General features: G+C 41.1%; 2 protein-coding genes and 1 long non-coding RNA gene across 4 annotated transcripts in view; 1 reads left to right on the forward strand and 2 right to left on the reverse strand.

Moving 5' to 3' along the window:
* Positions 1–6771, reverse strand: part of LOC130586026 (uncharacterized) — a 10181-nt gene extending 3410 nt beyond the window's left edge. For both annotated transcript variants that reach the window (XR_008966651.1, XR_008966652.1), the window contains exons 1-3: positions 6595–6771; positions 3966–4138; positions 1131–1199 (exon numbers count right to left, since the gene is read on the reverse strand). This is a non-coding gene — a long non-coding RNA (uncharacterized LOC130586026). The remainder of the gene's footprint in view (positions 1–1130; positions 1200–3965; positions 4139–6594) is intronic.
* Positions 1–8601, forward strand: part of NIPSNAP2 (nipsnap homolog 2) — a 13935-nt gene extending 5334 nt beyond the window's left edge. Inside the window, exons 4-10 of the mRNA XM_057386726.1 lie at positions 1307–1401; positions 3819–3889; positions 4234–4374; positions 4744–4775; positions 5949–6043; positions 6766–6849; positions 7534–8601. Of these exons, the coding sequence (XP_057242709.1) occupies positions 1307–1401; positions 3819–3889; positions 4234–4374; positions 4744–4775; positions 5949–6043; positions 6766–6849; positions 7534–7598 (583 nt within the window). The 3' untranslated portion in view covers positions 7599–8601. The remainder of the gene's footprint in view (positions 1–1306; positions 1402–3818; positions 3890–4233; positions 4375–4743; positions 4776–5948; positions 6044–6765; positions 6850–7533) is intronic.
* Positions 8602–13261: 4660 nt separating this feature from the next.
* On the reverse strand, positions 13262–17669 carry PSPH (phosphoserine phosphatase). The gene is made up of 5 exons (XM_057386717.1): positions 17407–17669; positions 16677–16811; positions 14967–15112; positions 14124–14272; positions 13262–13447 (listed from the first exon to the last, which is right to left on the reverse strand). Exons 1-5 carry the CDS (start codon positions 17625–17627, stop codon positions 13337–13339), a joined length of 762 nt encoding a protein of 253 aa, XP_057242700.1. The 5' UTR covers positions 17628–17669; the 3' UTR covers positions 13262–13336.
* Between the last annotated feature and the right edge of the window lie 447 nt (positions 17670–18116).

Consider the following 18116-nt stretch of genomic DNA (forward strand, 5'->3'; position numbering starts at 1 on the left):
GGAAACAGGTTATTTCTGTATCAAATCAGAATGAGGATTAGTCATTGTGTATTAATAAATAAATAATGTAATTAGGACAAATTACTTTGTGAATCACTGTTGTTAGGGATCCCTTCTGGAGGAGTAGGGAGAGGTTTTTTTTAAAGGTGTTCTATGAGCATTTTTTTCTCAAATTTGCAGCAATATATGGTAGAATTATGCAACATTTTACCATTCCTCCTTAAAGCTGCCTTTCCAGGATCTCATTCTGCTTTGCAAAAAATGAACTGGCGGTGAACCATCCTTGAGAATGTCCTTGGAGAGAGTCATTTTGTCATCTTATTTACACTGGGTGGTGAGAAAATGTCGAGGTACAAATTGCTAATGAGATTTGCTCAAGGTTGGCTGGAAAGTCAGTGGCAAAATAGAGAGGAAAACTCATCTCTAATAACTCCCAGCCCCAGCCCAGCCTACTTTTTATTACTTGATGCTGTGCAGAGGCTCGTTGCCTGTGAGCCAAACCAAGTAAGAAGGGTAATTATTCATGGAAAAATATAAAAGGCAAAATTCAACCAGACTAATTGACTTATTCAACAAGGCACAGTGCAGGGAAAGCTGTCTTGGCCAAGTCAGCAATCAGCAAAACTTAATTTCCTCACACTAATGTGGGCCACTTCTAAAGTTTGAAAGAGTGTTAGAAATCCTGGAAACAGTCACACGGAAATTTTGTATTTTTAAGGTATTTTTAAGGCAGTTTCACTGTTCTTTAGCRGGTAAGTTGCCTCAAAGTAAGACCACATCCTGAAATTGGAAAGCAATGCTCTGAGATACAGTCATTATTTCATTTATCAAATTATTTTTATTCACTCAGCTCAGCAGTTCATAGCATTGAAASTGATTTAGAAGATTGTGCTTTCATATTTCTATGTGGAAATATGAGGGGAGCTTTTCCTCAAGCAAAGAAAAGCGTTTCCTCAAGCAAATCACCCATGCAGGCTGAATTTTCTGTGTGATATCCTGATATTTGTTTTTCTAATRTTGGATAACCTTTTAGATAGACATAATTATTTCGATGCACATAGTTTACTGCATCCAAAGAATCCTCCCGTGCTTTTCATTTGTTACAGAATCTAAAAAATGGTAACACTCACCTTTAATSTCCATGGGAGTGTAGCCACTTTCCCCATTTATAGCAAATTTTGATATTTCACCTTTCTCCTCTGAAAAAAAAAAAAAAAAATCATATGAATGTTCATAGCATGATGCCRTGTTAATACATATCAACTGTGGGCAATGCAACCCAGTGTCTGTGTTCCTTGTTTTCAAGTCAAGAGGTGCTGCCAAAGATTCACGAAGAAAAACACTACCCTTGTGCTCTGGTGGGGACTTGGAACACGTGGTACGGAGAGCAAGATCAGGCTGGTAGGAGATAGAAGTACAACCCCGTGTAAATCCATGCAAGTGACCCRTGTGCTTGGCAGGTTTCTCCTTTTCAATCGTCTCTGTTGGCACTCCAGAGCCGTGGAGCCGCTCCTCGGCTGGCTTGTGCTTGCTTTTGTCATGCTGGGTTGGACAGCAGAGCCTTCATTCTTTCAGTTTTGTCTCGTTGTTGATTTATTTCCGTGTTTTGCAGGTTGTTAAAATGAGGGAAATGCTTGTGGAATATAGTCCTGGGGGCAAAATTCCTGAATGTTTTAGGSTAACTCTTGCRAAAGCAGAGTTTCTCCCTCCTTGAGCAGGTTAAAAGCTCTGCTCAGATTTTCAGACTGTCATTGCTGTATGATAATATGGTCTTATGGGTACATTCCTGAATATTTTAGGGTAACTCTTGCAAAAGCAGAGCAAGAGTTATCCTGCTCCTCCCTTCCTTGAGCAGGATAAAAGCTTTGCTCAAGCTTTCGGACTGTCATTGCTGTRTGATAATAAAAATACAGTCCTGTGGGCAGAATTCTTGAATATTGTAAGGTAACTTCTGCAAAAGTAGAGTTTCTCCCTCCTTGAGCAGGATAAAAGCTCTGCTCAGACTGTCATTGGTGTATGATAATGATAATATGGTCTTATGGGTACATTCCTGAATATTTTAGGGTAACTCCTGCAAAAGCAGAGTTTCTCCTTTCTTGAGCAGGATAAAAGCTTTGCTCAAGCTTTTTTGCTGTCATTGCTGTATGATAATGAAAATGCAATCTTGGGGGCAAAATTCCTGAATATTTTAGGGTAACTCTGGAAAAGTAGAGTTTTTCCTTCCTTGAGCAGGATAAAAGCTTTGCTCAGGTTTTCAGACTGTCATTGCTGTATGATAATAAAAATACAGTCCTGTGGGTACATTCCTAAATATTTTAGGGTAACTCCTGCAAAATCAGAGTTTCTCCCTCCTTGAGCAGGATAAAAGCTCTGCTCAGACTGTCATTGGTGTATGATAATGAAAATACAGTCCTGTGGGTACATTCCCAGATATTTTAGGGTAACTCTTGCCAAAGCAGAGTTTCTCCTTCCTTGAGAAGGATAAAAGCTTTGCTCAGGTTTTCAGACTGTCATTGCTGTATGATAATGAAAATGCAAATCATWCCAACCCATCTGCATTGTAAACTTTAACAATAATCGACTTTACTGGGGGAAAGTAAAAATATTTCTGTTCATGTTCATACAAGGATACTGCCTAACTATGAAAACAAACTGGAACTAGACATGACTGAAGAGCTGCTACAGAGGTAACTCCAAAGAGCCCAGTATAGACAGAAAACCTGAAAAATGCCCTGGGAATTGGAAGGAATGGGAATCCACAGCTCCAAATCCGTAGAGGTTCTACTAGAGCTGTGCCAGGATCAGCGCTGTTGCTTCCTAATTAAAAAATTAACTCCTGCACTCATTAATTCCCCCTGCATTGCCAGCATTTTGCAATATTGACACTGAACAAGTGCAAAGAATTAATGGCAGCTAAACCAAACAACATCTGAGAAGTTGAAGGGGAATTGGGGAACGAGGACAGCTGAAATGGGAATTTCTTAGGCCAGTCACAGTGGCTGCTTTTGGAACAGATGAACACGGGCTGGGGCTGTCCCTGCACCCACAGGAAATGTTCTTGCAGCACTGTGATAAAGCAGATTGTGGGGTTGGACTTGTTCAGTGGGAGAAAATAATTTTTATTAATCTGCRAGGTGAAATTATTGCCTGGCTGCACTAAGTGCTTGTAAATACATCTTGCTGTGATTTATCCAAGGGGTTTGTTCTGATTTATTAAAGAGGGAATGGTTTAAAAAAATAAAGATACTAACATAGATCCATGTCCTGAAATTGGTTTTATGGGGGAAATCTTAGCAAATGTTGCGTTTTCTTCTGCTTTTATTAATGTTGGGCTCAGAAATAACATTTGCATCATTTTTCATGTCCTACAGAAAGTGTCTTGTTTTTGTGCTGGAGTAATTTACTGAACTGCAAAGTCTGCCCCTCTACTGCTGTTAGCTGAATTTGGTATAAAACACGTTTTTGGAACTAAGTCATTCTCTTAAACCGAATCTTAATTTCAATAACAGTCATGTCAAGTCATCACATCTTACTAGCATGGCAAAAAAAAATCCTTTCAGAAATTTCCCTATTATCCTCACAGTAAATGGCAAAATTTTCCAAGGGAACCCTTTTCAAAAAACAGATGATTCCATTATCCTTAAAATATTCCAATGTGTAGTGCTTTCATGAATGAAAATCTATTTTCAAATCTGCTGCCTGGTTCCTATTTTTGTATAATTCCATAGTGGGAAGAGCATTTTATAGTGTGATTTTTCCATAAGATTTACCACTGGTCTGGGGCATCCCTGAAAAAAATTTCTTTTTCTCTGTTTCAGTTCATTTGTGGAGATATGAGGGAGGTTATCCAGCTCTCAATGAGGTCATGAGCAAACTTCGTCAAAATAAGGTAAAAAATACTGATTTTRTTACTCAGAAAAGAGCAAAGAACAGGCAGAGAAAAAAAAAAAAGCAGATTTACATACCAAAGAGTTTCATCCTTTCCTGTGCAGCCTCAGAAACCTCTTTGAGAAAGGATTTGTTGTCAAATTCAGAAGTCCTGAAATTTAATACCTGAACATTTCCTGTGTAAATCCATGGAATTCTCAGCTGCACCAGGGAGAATTCAGATTCCTTTAAGGATTTCACTGTCCCAAACCTTTATAACATAAAAAAAATTAAATCTAAGCCACAAAGTGCTGTCCTGCTGTTTGTTGTTGAAGAATTTGACCCATTTCCCACCTTCTTTTTTAGGAATTCACAGAATTCCGTAAGGAAAGGGGTAACATGCTCCTCTCCCGTAAGAACCAGTTACTGCTGGAGTTCAGTTTCTGGAATGAACCTGTTCCCAGAGATGGCCCTAATATTTATGAACTGAGATCCTATCAACTCAGAGTAAGTTTAGKTTTTTTTATTATTATTATTATTTAAACTCTGTGCTGTCCTAAAACCTTCAGAGGGTGTTTATGGCAAACAGAGCTTGTCTGAAAAATCTGCTTTTTATCARAGCTGATCTCTGAGTCATTGCTGCTCTCCAGGTGTGGGGTCCTGATGCCTGCAGGGCTGAAACCCTGTGGTTGGTTTGAGGGATTCTTCAGAGGTGACTAAGGGGTGAYAGAGGCAGTAAACAAAGCAATTACAGATTATTTGAATATTCTTAACACTCAGAGGAAGGGCTTGATTAATACAGAGTGTTTTTCATACAGAAATGGGATGAAAATTGGATATTTATTTTTTTAACTGCATGTGTTTTGTATTTTGCAGCCTGGAACAATGATTGAGTGGGGGAACTACTGGTGAGTGTTGCCTTCAACCCTTGTGTGCTCCAGGTGTAGATTTGGACAGGAGGTGGCACCAGAGCCATCGAATCCCCAAGTTCAGGGGCTGCTCTGCACTGGTACCTCTTTTGAGACAGTTCTGTGACCCTTTGAGGGAAGAAAAAGGATTTTTGCTTCCCAGAGCCCTTTTATTTTGCTGCAAAATCGTGGMTTTCCAGCAGCAAGCTGCTTGGGAAGGGTGGCAGTTCCTCTGGGAGACTCAGCTCCTCTTTCACAAGACCACTTTTGGCTTAAATAGGCTAAAATTCATCCCTTTTAAGTTTTAAAAGTCAAATTGCTTCTTGCAAAGCTGCTGAGCAGCATATTTGTATTTTAATGCATTGATTAGAAGTGTTTGAGACAGTTTTCTATTGATCATATCCATTTTTCTATTGATCATATCCATTTTTGTCTTTTTTTTTAACCAGTGTAAACTTATTTCAATATGTACTCACTGCCCTTGCCATTCTGCTGGTTGATAGTTAAACAATTAAATAATTTTCAATTATTTTGACAAAGATGAGGACGTAGATTTTCAGACACCTCATTGTCATCGATAAAATTTTTTCAATGACAGTAATTTCAACAAATTAAATGTAGAATTTTTATTAAATAGCTGTATCTATGCTGGTAGCCAGTCTGTTTTATAAGATCAAATAGGTTTATAATTAAGAGAAATAYTTCTCATATTCCTCATATTTCTCATATTTGCACCAAGATCTGCATGCATAAAAAAGTTGTATTCCAGTTCCAAAAAATCTGTGGAAAATTAACATGGCAAAGCTGATTTGACTGAAACTTGAGGATTTGGTTTTAGAACCTGCTATTAAAAGGCCACTTTATGTTGTTCCAGTAATTATCTTTATCCTGAATCTGGTTGAAAAATGATTAATTTTTCAAATTAATTAATGCAAAGTTTAGYGAAACTGTAGCCTCCAATTCTAATGCATCCCAACAAGACACAGACGTAAATCTGAGTTATTTAGTGCTGAAAATAGCTGTGAAGCAATTTTTTTTCTCACTTTTAATTACTGAACTGTACAACAAATGCTATTTATCATTCCAKCTTCCCTCCAACACTGTTTTCCTTGCAGTTTTCCCTGATTTCCTCCCCAGATGTGCTGGCTCTGATGTCTCTTTGCTCCTCTGCAGGGCTCGTGCCATTCGCTTCCGACAGGACARCAACGAAGCCGTTGGGGGATTTTTCTCCCAGATTGGACAGCTCTACATGGTCCATCACCTTTGGGGTAAACTCCTTTTCTCTGCTCTTGTTCTCCCTGTGTCCCACTTTGCCCAGGAGAAAGCATTTTTACAAAAGGCAAAGAACTCTTAAAAGTTAGGCTTTCAATTTTTTTTTTTTTCAATTTGTTGATTTTTTAAAATTTCTGTATAGGCAAATTTATCCTTCCCAAACAAACAGTGAATATTTCATGTTTTGTTCCATTTCTACCCCAGTTTCTCCTGTCCCTTCCTCTTTAGGAACTCCACGTTTGCTCTCAGTCCCCAGCCATGACCCTGCCACTCCCAGATCAGGTTTTTACAGTTTCATTTTGAGCCTCACATTTGTCACACCTGCAGAAGGGAAAGTTGAGCATTTCTTTCCGTTCCTGCACAGAGATGTTTTGCTTTCTCTATATTTTAATATTCACAAACACCCACCTGAGGATTGTTTCAACCTGGAGAATAATAATTTGTTAGAAATTATTCARGTTTTTTTTTCATCTCCCAACAATCCATAATTTTTTATTTTAGCAATCTGGTAGCACTCAGGCTGAGCTGCACCCCTGCATTATCTTACCTGTGTCCAGACATTTTCTCTCTTCCCACCTCCTTCCATTTGTGCTGCTCTGGGAGCCTTTCCTTCTCAATTTTTTTTCCTTCCTGCTGCTCTCAGCTCCCTAATTCTTCCCTGGAATACTTGAAAGGAAGAAAAAATAATCACTCCGTGCTTTTTTTTTTGCTTCCCCAGCTTACAAAGACCTGCAAACCAGGGAAGATATAAGAAATGCAGCRTGGCATAAACCTGGCTGGGATGAGCTGGTCTATTACACAGGTAACCCATTAACTCCTCTGGAATGCTGGAGGCTGTGCYATCCTCTCTGCTCCTCAGCACATCCCACTGGGAGAAAAAATTCTCTTTCTCAGGGAAAAACATGTGGCTGTGTCAGTTTTTATCCTTTAAAGCAGCAGAGGGGCGTTGAGCTGAGCTGTAAAGAGAATTTTGCAGCTGGTTGTGCTTGGGAAAGTTGCCTAAGTCCTAAAAAAATTGCTGCATTAATACTGAATTTTTATAACAGGTTTACAGAAAATGCTTGTCCAAAAATTCATGAAGCCAGTAGTGAAATTTACCTTTACATGAAATGATGGCTCTGAATATTTCATGAAATACAGGAGCCTCGTTGAATGCGTTGCTGGGTAAAGGGAATTTACGTTTTTGGAAGTGAAAGCCAGGAGATGTTTGAGATCAAAGCAAGCTGTCATCACAAAACCCCCAGAATCGTGCCAAACATGTCAGCTTTGGGTTCCATAGGGTGCATTTCAAAGGGAGTTACACCAGAAAAATATAAGAGCACTTCCATTATGATGAAAAAAATGGAAATATTTATCTTTAAACAGAGAGATRAGATTAAAGCCATTTGTTCTCAAAACTACTGAACATGCTGAGCTCTGTCAGTGAAATTAAACCCTTTTTTCTTCTTTTTTTTTTTTTTTTTTNTTTTTTTTTTTTTTTTCTCAGTGCCACTTATTCAGGAGATGGAGTCCAGAATCATGATACCCTTGAAGATTTCTCCACTTCAGTAAAATCACTGATTTTCTTGTGCCTACATAGATAAAGTGACAAGTATTTGTCTTAATTTATGGTATACGCTGTATATCATAGTCTGAAATATAAAAGTACTGTATTGAGCTTATAAAAGAGACCTCTTTTCTTCAGAACCCACCACCTTCTGCTCTTATGGGGGAAAAAAAAATAAAAATACAGGGCCATGATGAAAAGGTTGGTGAATTCAAAACAAATCCCAAACTGTGGGACGGTTCCCCAGGTAATGTTGGAATATTTCAAATCTCCTGCTGCACAGGCACTGCCCAGAGTTCAGTCACATTTAATGACTGCAGCTTTTCCAAACAAATGTGGGAGGGAAATGAGAATTTGTGGAGAAACGAGAATTTAATTTCTGCTTGTGAAATGAGCAGTTCTGGGGTTGGCTGTGAAATAACCCCTGAAAAAATCAGCAACTCTCCGTTGGCAATAAAGGATAATCCTGTTCATTTGGGATAATCCTGTGTGGCAGGGGATGGATTTGGGGCAGAAAAGGGGCATTTGCAAGGCCTCAGAGCACACATTTGGGAAATCACCTCCCCCTGGAAGGAATTCATTCCRTGCAGAGAGCCCCACGCTTCCCCCAGAGACACTGCCAAGACGTGGATGGCTGAACACCCTGCAGGGAATCAATTCCCCCAAAAACACCTCCAAAATCTGGGAAAAGGGGTTGAATTTCATAAGCAGTGCCCGCTGAGCCTGGCAGGGAAGGGGCTGGYGCATGTGGGCTCGGTGGCATCGGCGTTTCCGTGCTGTCAGTTCTCTTTTGCTTTCACTTTTAGCCTAGGACGTGTCCACACTTTTTTTTTTTTTGGTGTCTGCAACGATGTGAACATCCCTGTGAGTGACAATAATCTTCTCTCTCCAAGTGGCTCTGAGAATCAGTGTAACTGAATGTACCAATCAGTTCCAAATGTCCAGTTTGTACATTTCGAGAAGTTTTCAGGAAGAACATATCAGTCAATAAAATCCTTTTAATTTTCACTTYTTGCTGGCACCTCCTGTGTGTTGCACCCACTCGGGTTTTCTCTCCTCTTGCTGGGTTTAGTATGGAAAAATTAGAATATTTCAGCTTCATTAACCARGTCAGGGACATTTCTCATATTCTGCTTTCCTTCTCCAAAGTGAATTTACAATCTCTCCATCACATCCTATTTTGCTGAGTGGTTTAGAGTTCGTAGGTATTTAAGATAAATACAAAGCACTTTTCCTTTGGATTTTTCTGCACAAATGATGTTTCATTTTAAGGTCTGGTTTCTTTACATGAAGTACACTGCATTCGTGCCTCCCTTTGAATTTCCTCTGGACCAAAGTCAATATTTGTTCTCATTCTTATCTGGTTTCATATTTTCCTCATGTTGGCAACTGATTTTGAGTTTTTACTGGGTGAAATTCTGTGCTGATCAGCTTAAAGCTCTCAGCTTGGCTTGCTCCAAGGAAATCATTTGAGTTGATCCTTTTCAAATCAGCCCAATGGTATCACCTGGAAAAATACCATTTTTCCACACTTTTGGGGCTGCTCTTCAGCTGCAGAAGGAAAAAAGGGATTCCAACATCACCTTCCAGTCCTTTTATCCTTCTCAGCATCCTCCCATATTTCTTTTCCCTGGGAATTGAATTGTCCTTGTGACTCATACCCAGAAATCCCAGCCAGAGACAAATGGCAAAAATCATTTTGGAGCTGCAGGATTTTGTGTGTTCTGATGCAATCCGTGGTTTTTACCTTCACCAGGAATTAAATTCTGTCTGACACAGCTCTGGTTGTCCAAAGGCCACAAAGTTTTGCCTGAATAAGAAATCAGAGGGGTAATTGTGGGGTGACACCGCAGAGTTCAGGTCCCTTTCCCACTCCCCAGGGTGTGAATTCCCCCTGGAGCTGCCCTGGTGTGTTCTGGATGTGCCTCCCTTCATTCTGAGCTTCCTGCTCGTGTTCTGACTGCCATCAGGGACAGCTCAATTCCTGATATTTCACCTGCAAATAAAATAATTCTGTTATTTTCCTTGCAGATAACAATGGAAACTCAAATATGAATGGGTAATGCCAATGTTTGAGCTTGGTTTTCCTGGTTCTGTGAGGAACAAACTCAAGTTTGATTGTCCTGGAGGAGGCTGCAAATTCCAATATAAATGGGTAATGCCAATCTTTGCCTGAGCTTGGTTTTCCCTGGTTATGTGAGGAGCAAACTTAGGTTTGAGTGTCCTGGAGGAGGCTGGAAACTCTATTCAATGGGTAATGCCAGTCTTTGCCTGAGCTTGGTTTTCCCTGGTTCTCTGAATGCTGCTGGGATTTTCCCTCTTAATTCCATGGCTGAACCTGTCTTTTTCCTCGGAGGAGCAATCAGTCCCTCAGCATTTCTTACAGAACTGCTGGAATTCAGAATTGGAGTCTATTCCCAGTGAGGAAAACTGGGAGACAATGCCTGGAAGGGATTCTGGCAGCTCCCAACTCCTGTTCCTCTGAACTGGCACCATTAAAATTCAGGTTTGATTGTCCTGGAGGGGGCTGGACACTCAAATATAAATGGGTAACGCCAGTCTTTGTCTGAGTTTGGTTTTCCCTGGTTCTGTGAGGAACAAACTCAGGTTTGATTGTCCTGGAGGAGGCTGGAAACTCTATTCAATGGGTAATGCCAATCTTTGCCTGAGCTTGGTTTTCCCTGGTTATGTGAGGGGCAAACTCAGGTTTGATTGTCCTGAAGGAGGCTGCAAATTCTCCCCATGCAAATATATCATTTAAAGCAATTCTGCCTCACTGAATAATCAAAAAAAAAATTTTTTTCAGAAAACCTGAAACATTAAATGGCTTTAGATGAAGGCTGGTGGTCAGGATCCCCTGGGACCAGGCCCTCCTTGTTAGACTTTGCCCTGCTGGGCAAACCCAGAACRCCAAAACTTTCCTCACCCTGCTTTATTCCCTGCTGGTTTTTTCCACTATTTCACAGCCCAGACWGCTGAGCCTGTCTGTGAGCTCAGAAATCCTCCTGGCCTAGAGGTCAGCCTCGATATTTGCCCACTCCAAGAGGAGGGGAGATTTTTTTTTCCCTAAAGAGCTGTTGTGAAATCCCTGGCACGGCCCCACGTTTCCATAGTGCCCCGACGGGCAGAAGCTCCTGCTGTGAATTTTAACATCCCTTCCAGGGCTCCTGGGGAATCACAGAGCCCTGAGCCMTGTCCCAGGGCCTGGAGCTCCAGCCCATCTGCTCCACGTCAGATTTATTTCCTCAGTGGCTTTTTAATTCTGAAAAAAACAGCAAAAAATCCGTAATTTCCCAACTGTGGGATTGCACAGGGACACGGTGGGAGCAGAAAACTTCAGCCTTGCCCTGCTCCTGCAGCTCCAGCAGAACAAAAGCAGGATTGTCCAGGAGCTGCCCTGGGAGCTGGCTGGGACTTCCCTCAGGAAGAATTTCAAAGAGCCCATCTTGAGCATTCTCAGGAATTCTGGGCAGCACCACCAGCCATTGTCTGCAGACCCTCTGTGATTCTCACGCATCTGCCTTGCTCCAGAAAGCATCCCTGCATTTGTTTTCTGGTTCTGCATTTGTGTTTTCTCATAACCCTTSTACTTCTCTACTATTTAAATGCTGTTGTAACTTCAAGCAATTATTCCTCAGGGTTTTTTTTTTGTGAAAAAAAACTTTTCACAGCATCACTGAGAGCTGCACCGCTCACTCCGGGCTGGGCAAACTCCTCTTTCCCCCAAATCCTCCCCGGTGATGCCACAGAATGAACTGAACYAATATTTGCTTTAATTGCTGGTGATGCTTTAAGGATTGGGCAGCAGCTGGGAAACTGGGAAAATTAAATCATGGCACCTTGATTTAATCATAATAAATTAAGCAAATCTAATTGGGAAAAACTGTGATTATTAGGAGACAACGTGAAATTTTGGAAGGTGGGGACATCACTTGTGTCTGTTCCATCCAGAAATGATGAATGAAAAAGAGAATTGCCACACTTCAGTTTCTGGAAAATTACTGGGACTCTTTGTAAGCACTCAGGAGATCAAAACCTCTGCAGAGATTTTCTTTTCCAGCATAAATTTCATCCTTTTTACCCATCTTTCTGCTGTGTAAGGTGGGAATGGCAGAAGTGGAAGGTGCATTTTAACACTGGTGAAGCTTTTCCCATCCTCACAGGGGAGATTCTTACAAGTCGGGGAGATAAAATTCCCTGTGGCAGCCCCTGTTCTGCTTTTGTCCCCCAAAATAAGCAGAGGCAACATCTCAGAACCCATGCCTGCAGTGAAAGTGCAGTGTTTCAAATTTCCACTGCACCTTTTATTTTCTTTTTGTTCTTCTCTTTTGGGGTTTGGTGTTATTTATTTTCTTTTCTGTGTTGTTTTTGTTTGTTTGTTTGTTTGTTTTTTGAGGGGTTTTTTTGGGGGGTTGCATTTTTTTTGTTTTCTTTTGGGGGTTTTGAGGTACTTTTGTGTGGGGAAAGGAGCTAAAGGAGAGATGGATTTAAAATCTCTCTCCTGTGATATGACCATTTATAAATAAGTTGACTTTCTGTTCGTTTTTTTTTAAATTTAATAATCCATTGGCTTCAATGATTCTGAAACAACAGATACTGACCAGGGATCAATCCATGAAGGTATTTTTAGTTTATTATTTTTAATATATATATTTTTTTTAAATCCACACTCGAGAGGGCTTCCAAAAAGGCACAGAAAAGGTGTTTTGTCTTGGCTCACACACTGAAGAAATTCCTTAAAAAGCCAGGATCCATCAGCTGGAGCTCAAAGGAATTTTTAGAACAAGTCAGGCTTAATTCCATCACAATTTAAGGGTGGTTAATGCACATTTGAAGCAGAGGAAAGGCCTGAAGTTTCCCAGAATTTCTGTTAAATATTGATGAATCACCTCCCATCCTGATGGGGTTTGGTAAATAAATAAATCAGTTCCACCAACAGTGGGATCACTTGAGAAAATCACCACTTTGGAGTCTGATTGGAAAATATTTGAATGAGGATGGGAATCACTCCATCCCTCACCTGCAGATCTTTTTCTTGGGCAGGGATGAATGTTGAATCTGTCTCAGATTTCCACACAACTCCTGTCCCAGACAGGTTGAGTAACAGCAATGTTGAGTAACTGATGACATCTCCATATTTTAATGAAATCACAGGGATTTAGTGATGTTTTCTGTCTGTTCACTGATTAACCTCCTCCTGACATTCTGTGCAGTGAAAGGTACTTTCCAAACTGTGCACCTTTTAGACAACATGATCAATATTTTATTATTATTATTATTATTATTATTATTATTATTATTATTATTATTACTATTACTATTACTATTACTATTACTATTATTACTATTATTTAGGCCAAGTTCTTCTTTGTGGCCCAGTTCTTCTTTTGCCCCCCAGAACAAGCAGCATCATTAGCTTCGAAAATTCTGAAATTCAACAGATGTTGATGAGGGGTCAATCCATTAAGGGATTTTTAATTTATGATTTTTTATGTTTGCTCTTCACTTGGAAGTGAATAATCAATTTATTGGAAGTAAAWWATCAATTGACTTCTTTCACCATGGRRAAGWTGTATAAMAAAAATYATTTTAACATATTTGAGCAGAATAGTGCCACAGTGGAAGGTCCCCAATCCCCGGAATTCTTTAAAAACCCCAACACACAAACTTGCAAACAAATAAATGTTTAATGGCATTGAATAATGGATTTACAGGTGTTAAATAGATTATTTTACACGAGGATTTATCGTTCTTCCAGCTCCTTTAGCAATTCGTCAAAGTGGGTGATGTACCATTTTGCTTTCTCCTTTACTTGCTTTCTGACTACGTTGCCTCCAAATCCGATGAAGCAATCCTGGCAAACACAAGGAAAGGGCACATTGATTATTGAAAGGAAGGATTTTAAGATTGGATTTTTAAATCATGTCACTGCTGCCTGCTCTGTTTTCCTTTGCAAGTTCATTTTTTTGGATTTATTAACGATTAATTCTGCAGCACTCTGAGTTTTTCTCCGATTGTTCAGATCAGGGATTTTGCCAAAAACCTGATGTCAATGTGATGCAATTCAAGAACGAGTCAACACTGGCTCCTGCATGAGCATCCCACAATTATCCCTCCTCTGTTTATTTTACCTCTGTTTACCTCATCGCAGAGATACCAAAAGCAAACATTAACCCTGGCCTCAATCATTAACCAGAGCAATCAGCATTTCTACATCTCAGAACCCCCCTGCAGTGAAAGTGCAGTGTTTAAAATTTCCACTGCAGCTTTTTTTTTCTTTCTTTTTTTCTTTTTTTTTTCCTTTTGTTTGTTTTTTAGGGTTTGTTTCTCGGTTTTTGTTTTGGGGTTTTGGGGTACTTTTGTGTGGAGAAAGAAGCTAAAGGAGAGATGGATTTAAAATCTCTCCCCTGTGACATGACTATTTACAAATAAGTTGACTTTCTGTTCATTTTTTAATTAAATAATTCAAACTCTTCTTTTTCCCKGAAAGATTTACCCAGAAGAAATTCAGAATTTTCTGCAATACTCACTCCAGGGGGGCAGGCTTCCATGTCTGTAGCTCCATCTCCAATCATAACCACTTTCTTGAAATGGAACTGTTCTTTCAGATGAGTGATAACCTTTCCTTTCCCCCCTGATTCAGCTGTTGGTTGTGTTTCATCAAATCCTGCATATTCTCCTAGAAAACAGTGCAAGGACAAGTTGGAAATACAGATTTTTTTTCTGTAAATGAAGGAAGGTCTGTGCCTGTGGTCAAAACCTCACAGTATCAACATCCCAAATAAATAATTCCAAGGGATGTTTAAGACTGGGGTTTCACCCTTATGCCTTCAGTAGGGGGATTTTCAAAGGAAAATAGAGACATTTCCAGAGAAATTTTCACAGAAAAGTAGAAATCTGGGCAGTGCTACAAATCTATTCCCAACCATTCTGGTGTGAACATCCCAAAAGCAGCATCCAGGATGATGCAGAGAGTGCAGGAAACCCTGAGTGAGGAACACCCTCAGTAACTAYAGCTCTGTTTGGGCTCTGCAGTTTAAATCCAGAGCCGCTCTGCTGCAGGAGCCCAAAGCACTGAAGGAAGTTTGTGAGAGCAGCTCAGGTGATGAACTCTTTAACCTGAAGGAGCAGGAGGAAATGAAACTCTGCTCTCAGAGCTGTAACAAACTTTACCTTTGGCACAGCTTGCAATTAAAAAGTAACTGCAGCTCTTTCTTACATGGAACACGAGCTGAGCTGGTTTTTTGTAAGGTTTTGTAATTTTCCTGTTTGGAGTTAATTGGATTCCTAACAGGATRTTGTCTGCATCCAAATATCTGACAGCTGGAACCAAAAAAGTATTGGAGAAAACGGGGATTTGGAGGGACTCTCACCGTTGAAGTAAAACTTGAGCCTGTTGGCGAAGACGTTTGCTGTGGGAATGTTCAGCTGCAAGGCGACGTGTTCCACAATGCTCTGAAACCCCCCGGAGACCAAAAACACCTGAACCCCTCGTTGGTGGAGTCTGCTCACCAGCTCCCTGTAACAAAGAGCACCAAGGTCAAAGAAATCCTTCCTAAGCCAGGCTTTGTGCTGTTCCAGCTTCCTTGGCTTTCCAGCTCCATCTATCTCTGCTGCCCAGAGATTTTCCTTCTCTCCCTGCAGGTTTGTGCACACACCTGGCTGGAAAAAGCTGGGCAAAGCCATTGTTTAATTCCTCAAAAMCAAGCACTCCCTAAAAATGTTTTCTTTATACATTACTTCCCTTGAACAAGCAAGAGTAGATTCAGTTTAGATTTTTCTTTTCCTTATGTAAAACAATAGCAAGAAAACTAATCTGGAATGCAGCAAAAAGTAGGAAATGTGAGATAAAACCAGTGCTCCAAAATGCAAAAGTGGGCTGAAAAGTGCAAAGTGCAGATGTTTTCTTGCTCAGAGCTGGTTCACCGATGCCATGTTTAGAAGAGGGCGCCAGCTACAGAAAAGGAATCAARAAAGAGAAGTTTGTGGCCCCAGCTGATGTCAGCAGGACTTGAAGGCRGTGAAAAATTCCAGGGATTTGGCTCTGGAAGCAGAAAGATCAGCCTGGAGCAAGGGGAGCTGTGGAAGTGGCAGCAGAAACACTAAAGACTGAAAAGTGAAGCAGAGGCTTAAAGCAGGACACAGAGAAAAGGAGAAAGAAAAGAGAAGGAATGAAAGGGAGGAAGGAAAGGAAGGAATGAAAAGGAAGGACAAAAGAAAGGAATGAAAAGGAGGAAGAAAAGGAAGGAATGAAAAGGAAGGACAAAAGAAAGGAATGAAAAGGAAGAAGAAAAGGAATGAAAAGGAAAATCACGTGATCCTGAACAAGGAAACAATGTTCTCTTTGTAGTTACCTCTAGCTCTGTCTTCTACAGGAAAAAAAAAGACTAAATACAAGCACAGCATCATCTAAAACTCCTGTTACGTGCTAAAAATATTTTAGACTTGAAGATATGGTCAGATTTTTTAGTAAATAAATTATTTTCAATTGTTGGAAACAATTTGAATAGGAAAAAGAACCCCAAAGCTTTTCAGTTGAAGTAGTCAATGTTCATTCCAAACCTCAGCATGAATGAATACACACATTTATGTGTATTTGCTTAATGAGTATTTTAATGKTTTTAGGGACTTCTGAATGAGTGGCTCTGAGCAGTGGGTCCCTTAAGCTGAGCCAGGGGTGTGAYTGCAGTGAGGAGAGTCAGGGAGAGGTAACAGAATTGCAGAATAGACCAAATTTAAGGAGTTATTTACTCTCCCAGTYCCATCACCCTGAAAAAACAGTGATRGAAYAGATTCTTTCCCATGCCCATTTAATCCTCAAGCCAAGTTTGAGCTCGCCAGCCAAAYTGCCAGTTAATATTTAAGAATCTTTTATTTTTCCATGGATGCTTAACCCCTTGCCATGGACTCAGGCTCCTGATCCAAGCTTTGCACACACCCAGCACAGAGATGGAGCAGGAGGGCAACCCAAACCTGCTCTGTGGCCTTACAGCATCACTGACAGCTCAGAATTAGTTTATTTATTTATTTATTCCATCTGCTTCCTGAATACTTAAAAAAAAAAACCAAACTTGAGTTCTTACCTTATTCCTGGAGTTAGCTCGGGTGGGTGGTCGGATATCAATTTCTGCACTTGTTCGTAGGAGGGCCGGATGAGACCTAACCGTGCTGTTAGAGCTGCTTTGAATGTCACCGTGCCACCCATGGCCCTGCGGGTCCTGAAGGGACAGCMACAAATGCAAATCAGTGACACTTCAGCAGCTGAGGCTTCTCCCAACAAYAGGGATTAACAGAGAAAGACAAGGAACCAGGTAAGAGAGGTTATAGKGAACCAAAAGATTGGTGGGAGATCTCCATGGATGGGAGAACCAGGAAAATGGCTCCAATCCACCCTAGGACCATATTGCTGGCCTGCCTTTCTCTGAATTTAATAGAGCTTTTGCKACAAGCTTCAACTTCTGCTGTTTCCCAACCTCGGAGATAGGTCAGGAGGGTTGTCCCCTGTCCTCCAGCTCATGGTCAGCTTTGCTGGTTCRTAACAGGGTTTGGTAGTGCTTAGCCGAGGTTAATGATAAGTTATCTTAGTTATCAAAATTAACATTAGAGAATTTCTGCCAGCTCAATTCTCTTGAGTSGCTTCACAATTGCACAAGAAGTTACTTCACCCTGCATTAATTCCACTCATTATCCCCAACCACCTTTCTAAGCAGCAGTAACCTCCAACACTGTAAATTATAAATTCTTTCTCAGTGATGGAGCTTGTCCAYGGTGATTTTTGCCCCCCTTTGTGTGAATCACCCCAGCCATACGTACATCTCTGCCACGGCATCCCCGACCCCGCAGAACTTGGCGAGCTCGTCGATGCCCTCCTCYCTGATGACGGTGCTGTCCACGTCGAAGCACACGGCGTCGGCGCTGCGGAAGATCTCCTTCAGCTCCATGAGGGAGGCCATCCTTTTGGGAGCCTTCTTACTGTGAGGGGACAAGATGAAGTCTTTCTCTGAGTGAGAGTAGTGCACTGTTTCCTGAGCCATTGGTGCTGCTGCTCTGGTTCGTGTGAGAAGGGACGAGCACAGCCTGAGCGCCAGCTTTTATCCTGCCGGGGATGGTGGTGGAGGTCTGGCTCAGCTGCTGATTTGCTCCCTGCTGTTGCTGCCTACTGATGGTCACCTTGTGCTCCAGGTGGGCCGTGGAGCCCTGGGCTGCTGCTGATTTGCTCGCTGCTGGCTCGGCCCATTGATGTTCACATGGGTTCAAGGTTGTAATCCTTGGCATTGSCTGGAGCACCAGGCTGCCAAGGGCCGGGGGGGATTGCAGGGCTTGGGTTCATCTCGCCCTCAGCACTCAGGTAGGTCTGGATTTCTCATCTCTCCCAGTCTGGGCTGTTGGGTTAGTTGCTGCAGGACACCCAGGCCCTAAGGTTTGTTGTCAATGAGTGGTTGTCCCTAAATCATGAAGGTTTAGATCGTTTTCTATGCCTCATKAATAAAAGATTGGGCCATCAGCATTGGGGATTAGCCTTT

The sequence above is a fragment of the Malurus melanocephalus genome, unplaced genomic scaffold (genome assembly GCF_030028575.1).
Source record: "Malurus melanocephalus ecotype Western Australia unplaced genomic scaffold, MMel_1.1 scaffold_1038, whole genome shotgun sequence".
Classification (NCBI taxonomy): domain Eukaryota; kingdom Metazoa; phylum Chordata; class Aves; order Passeriformes; family Maluridae; genus Malurus; species Malurus melanocephalus.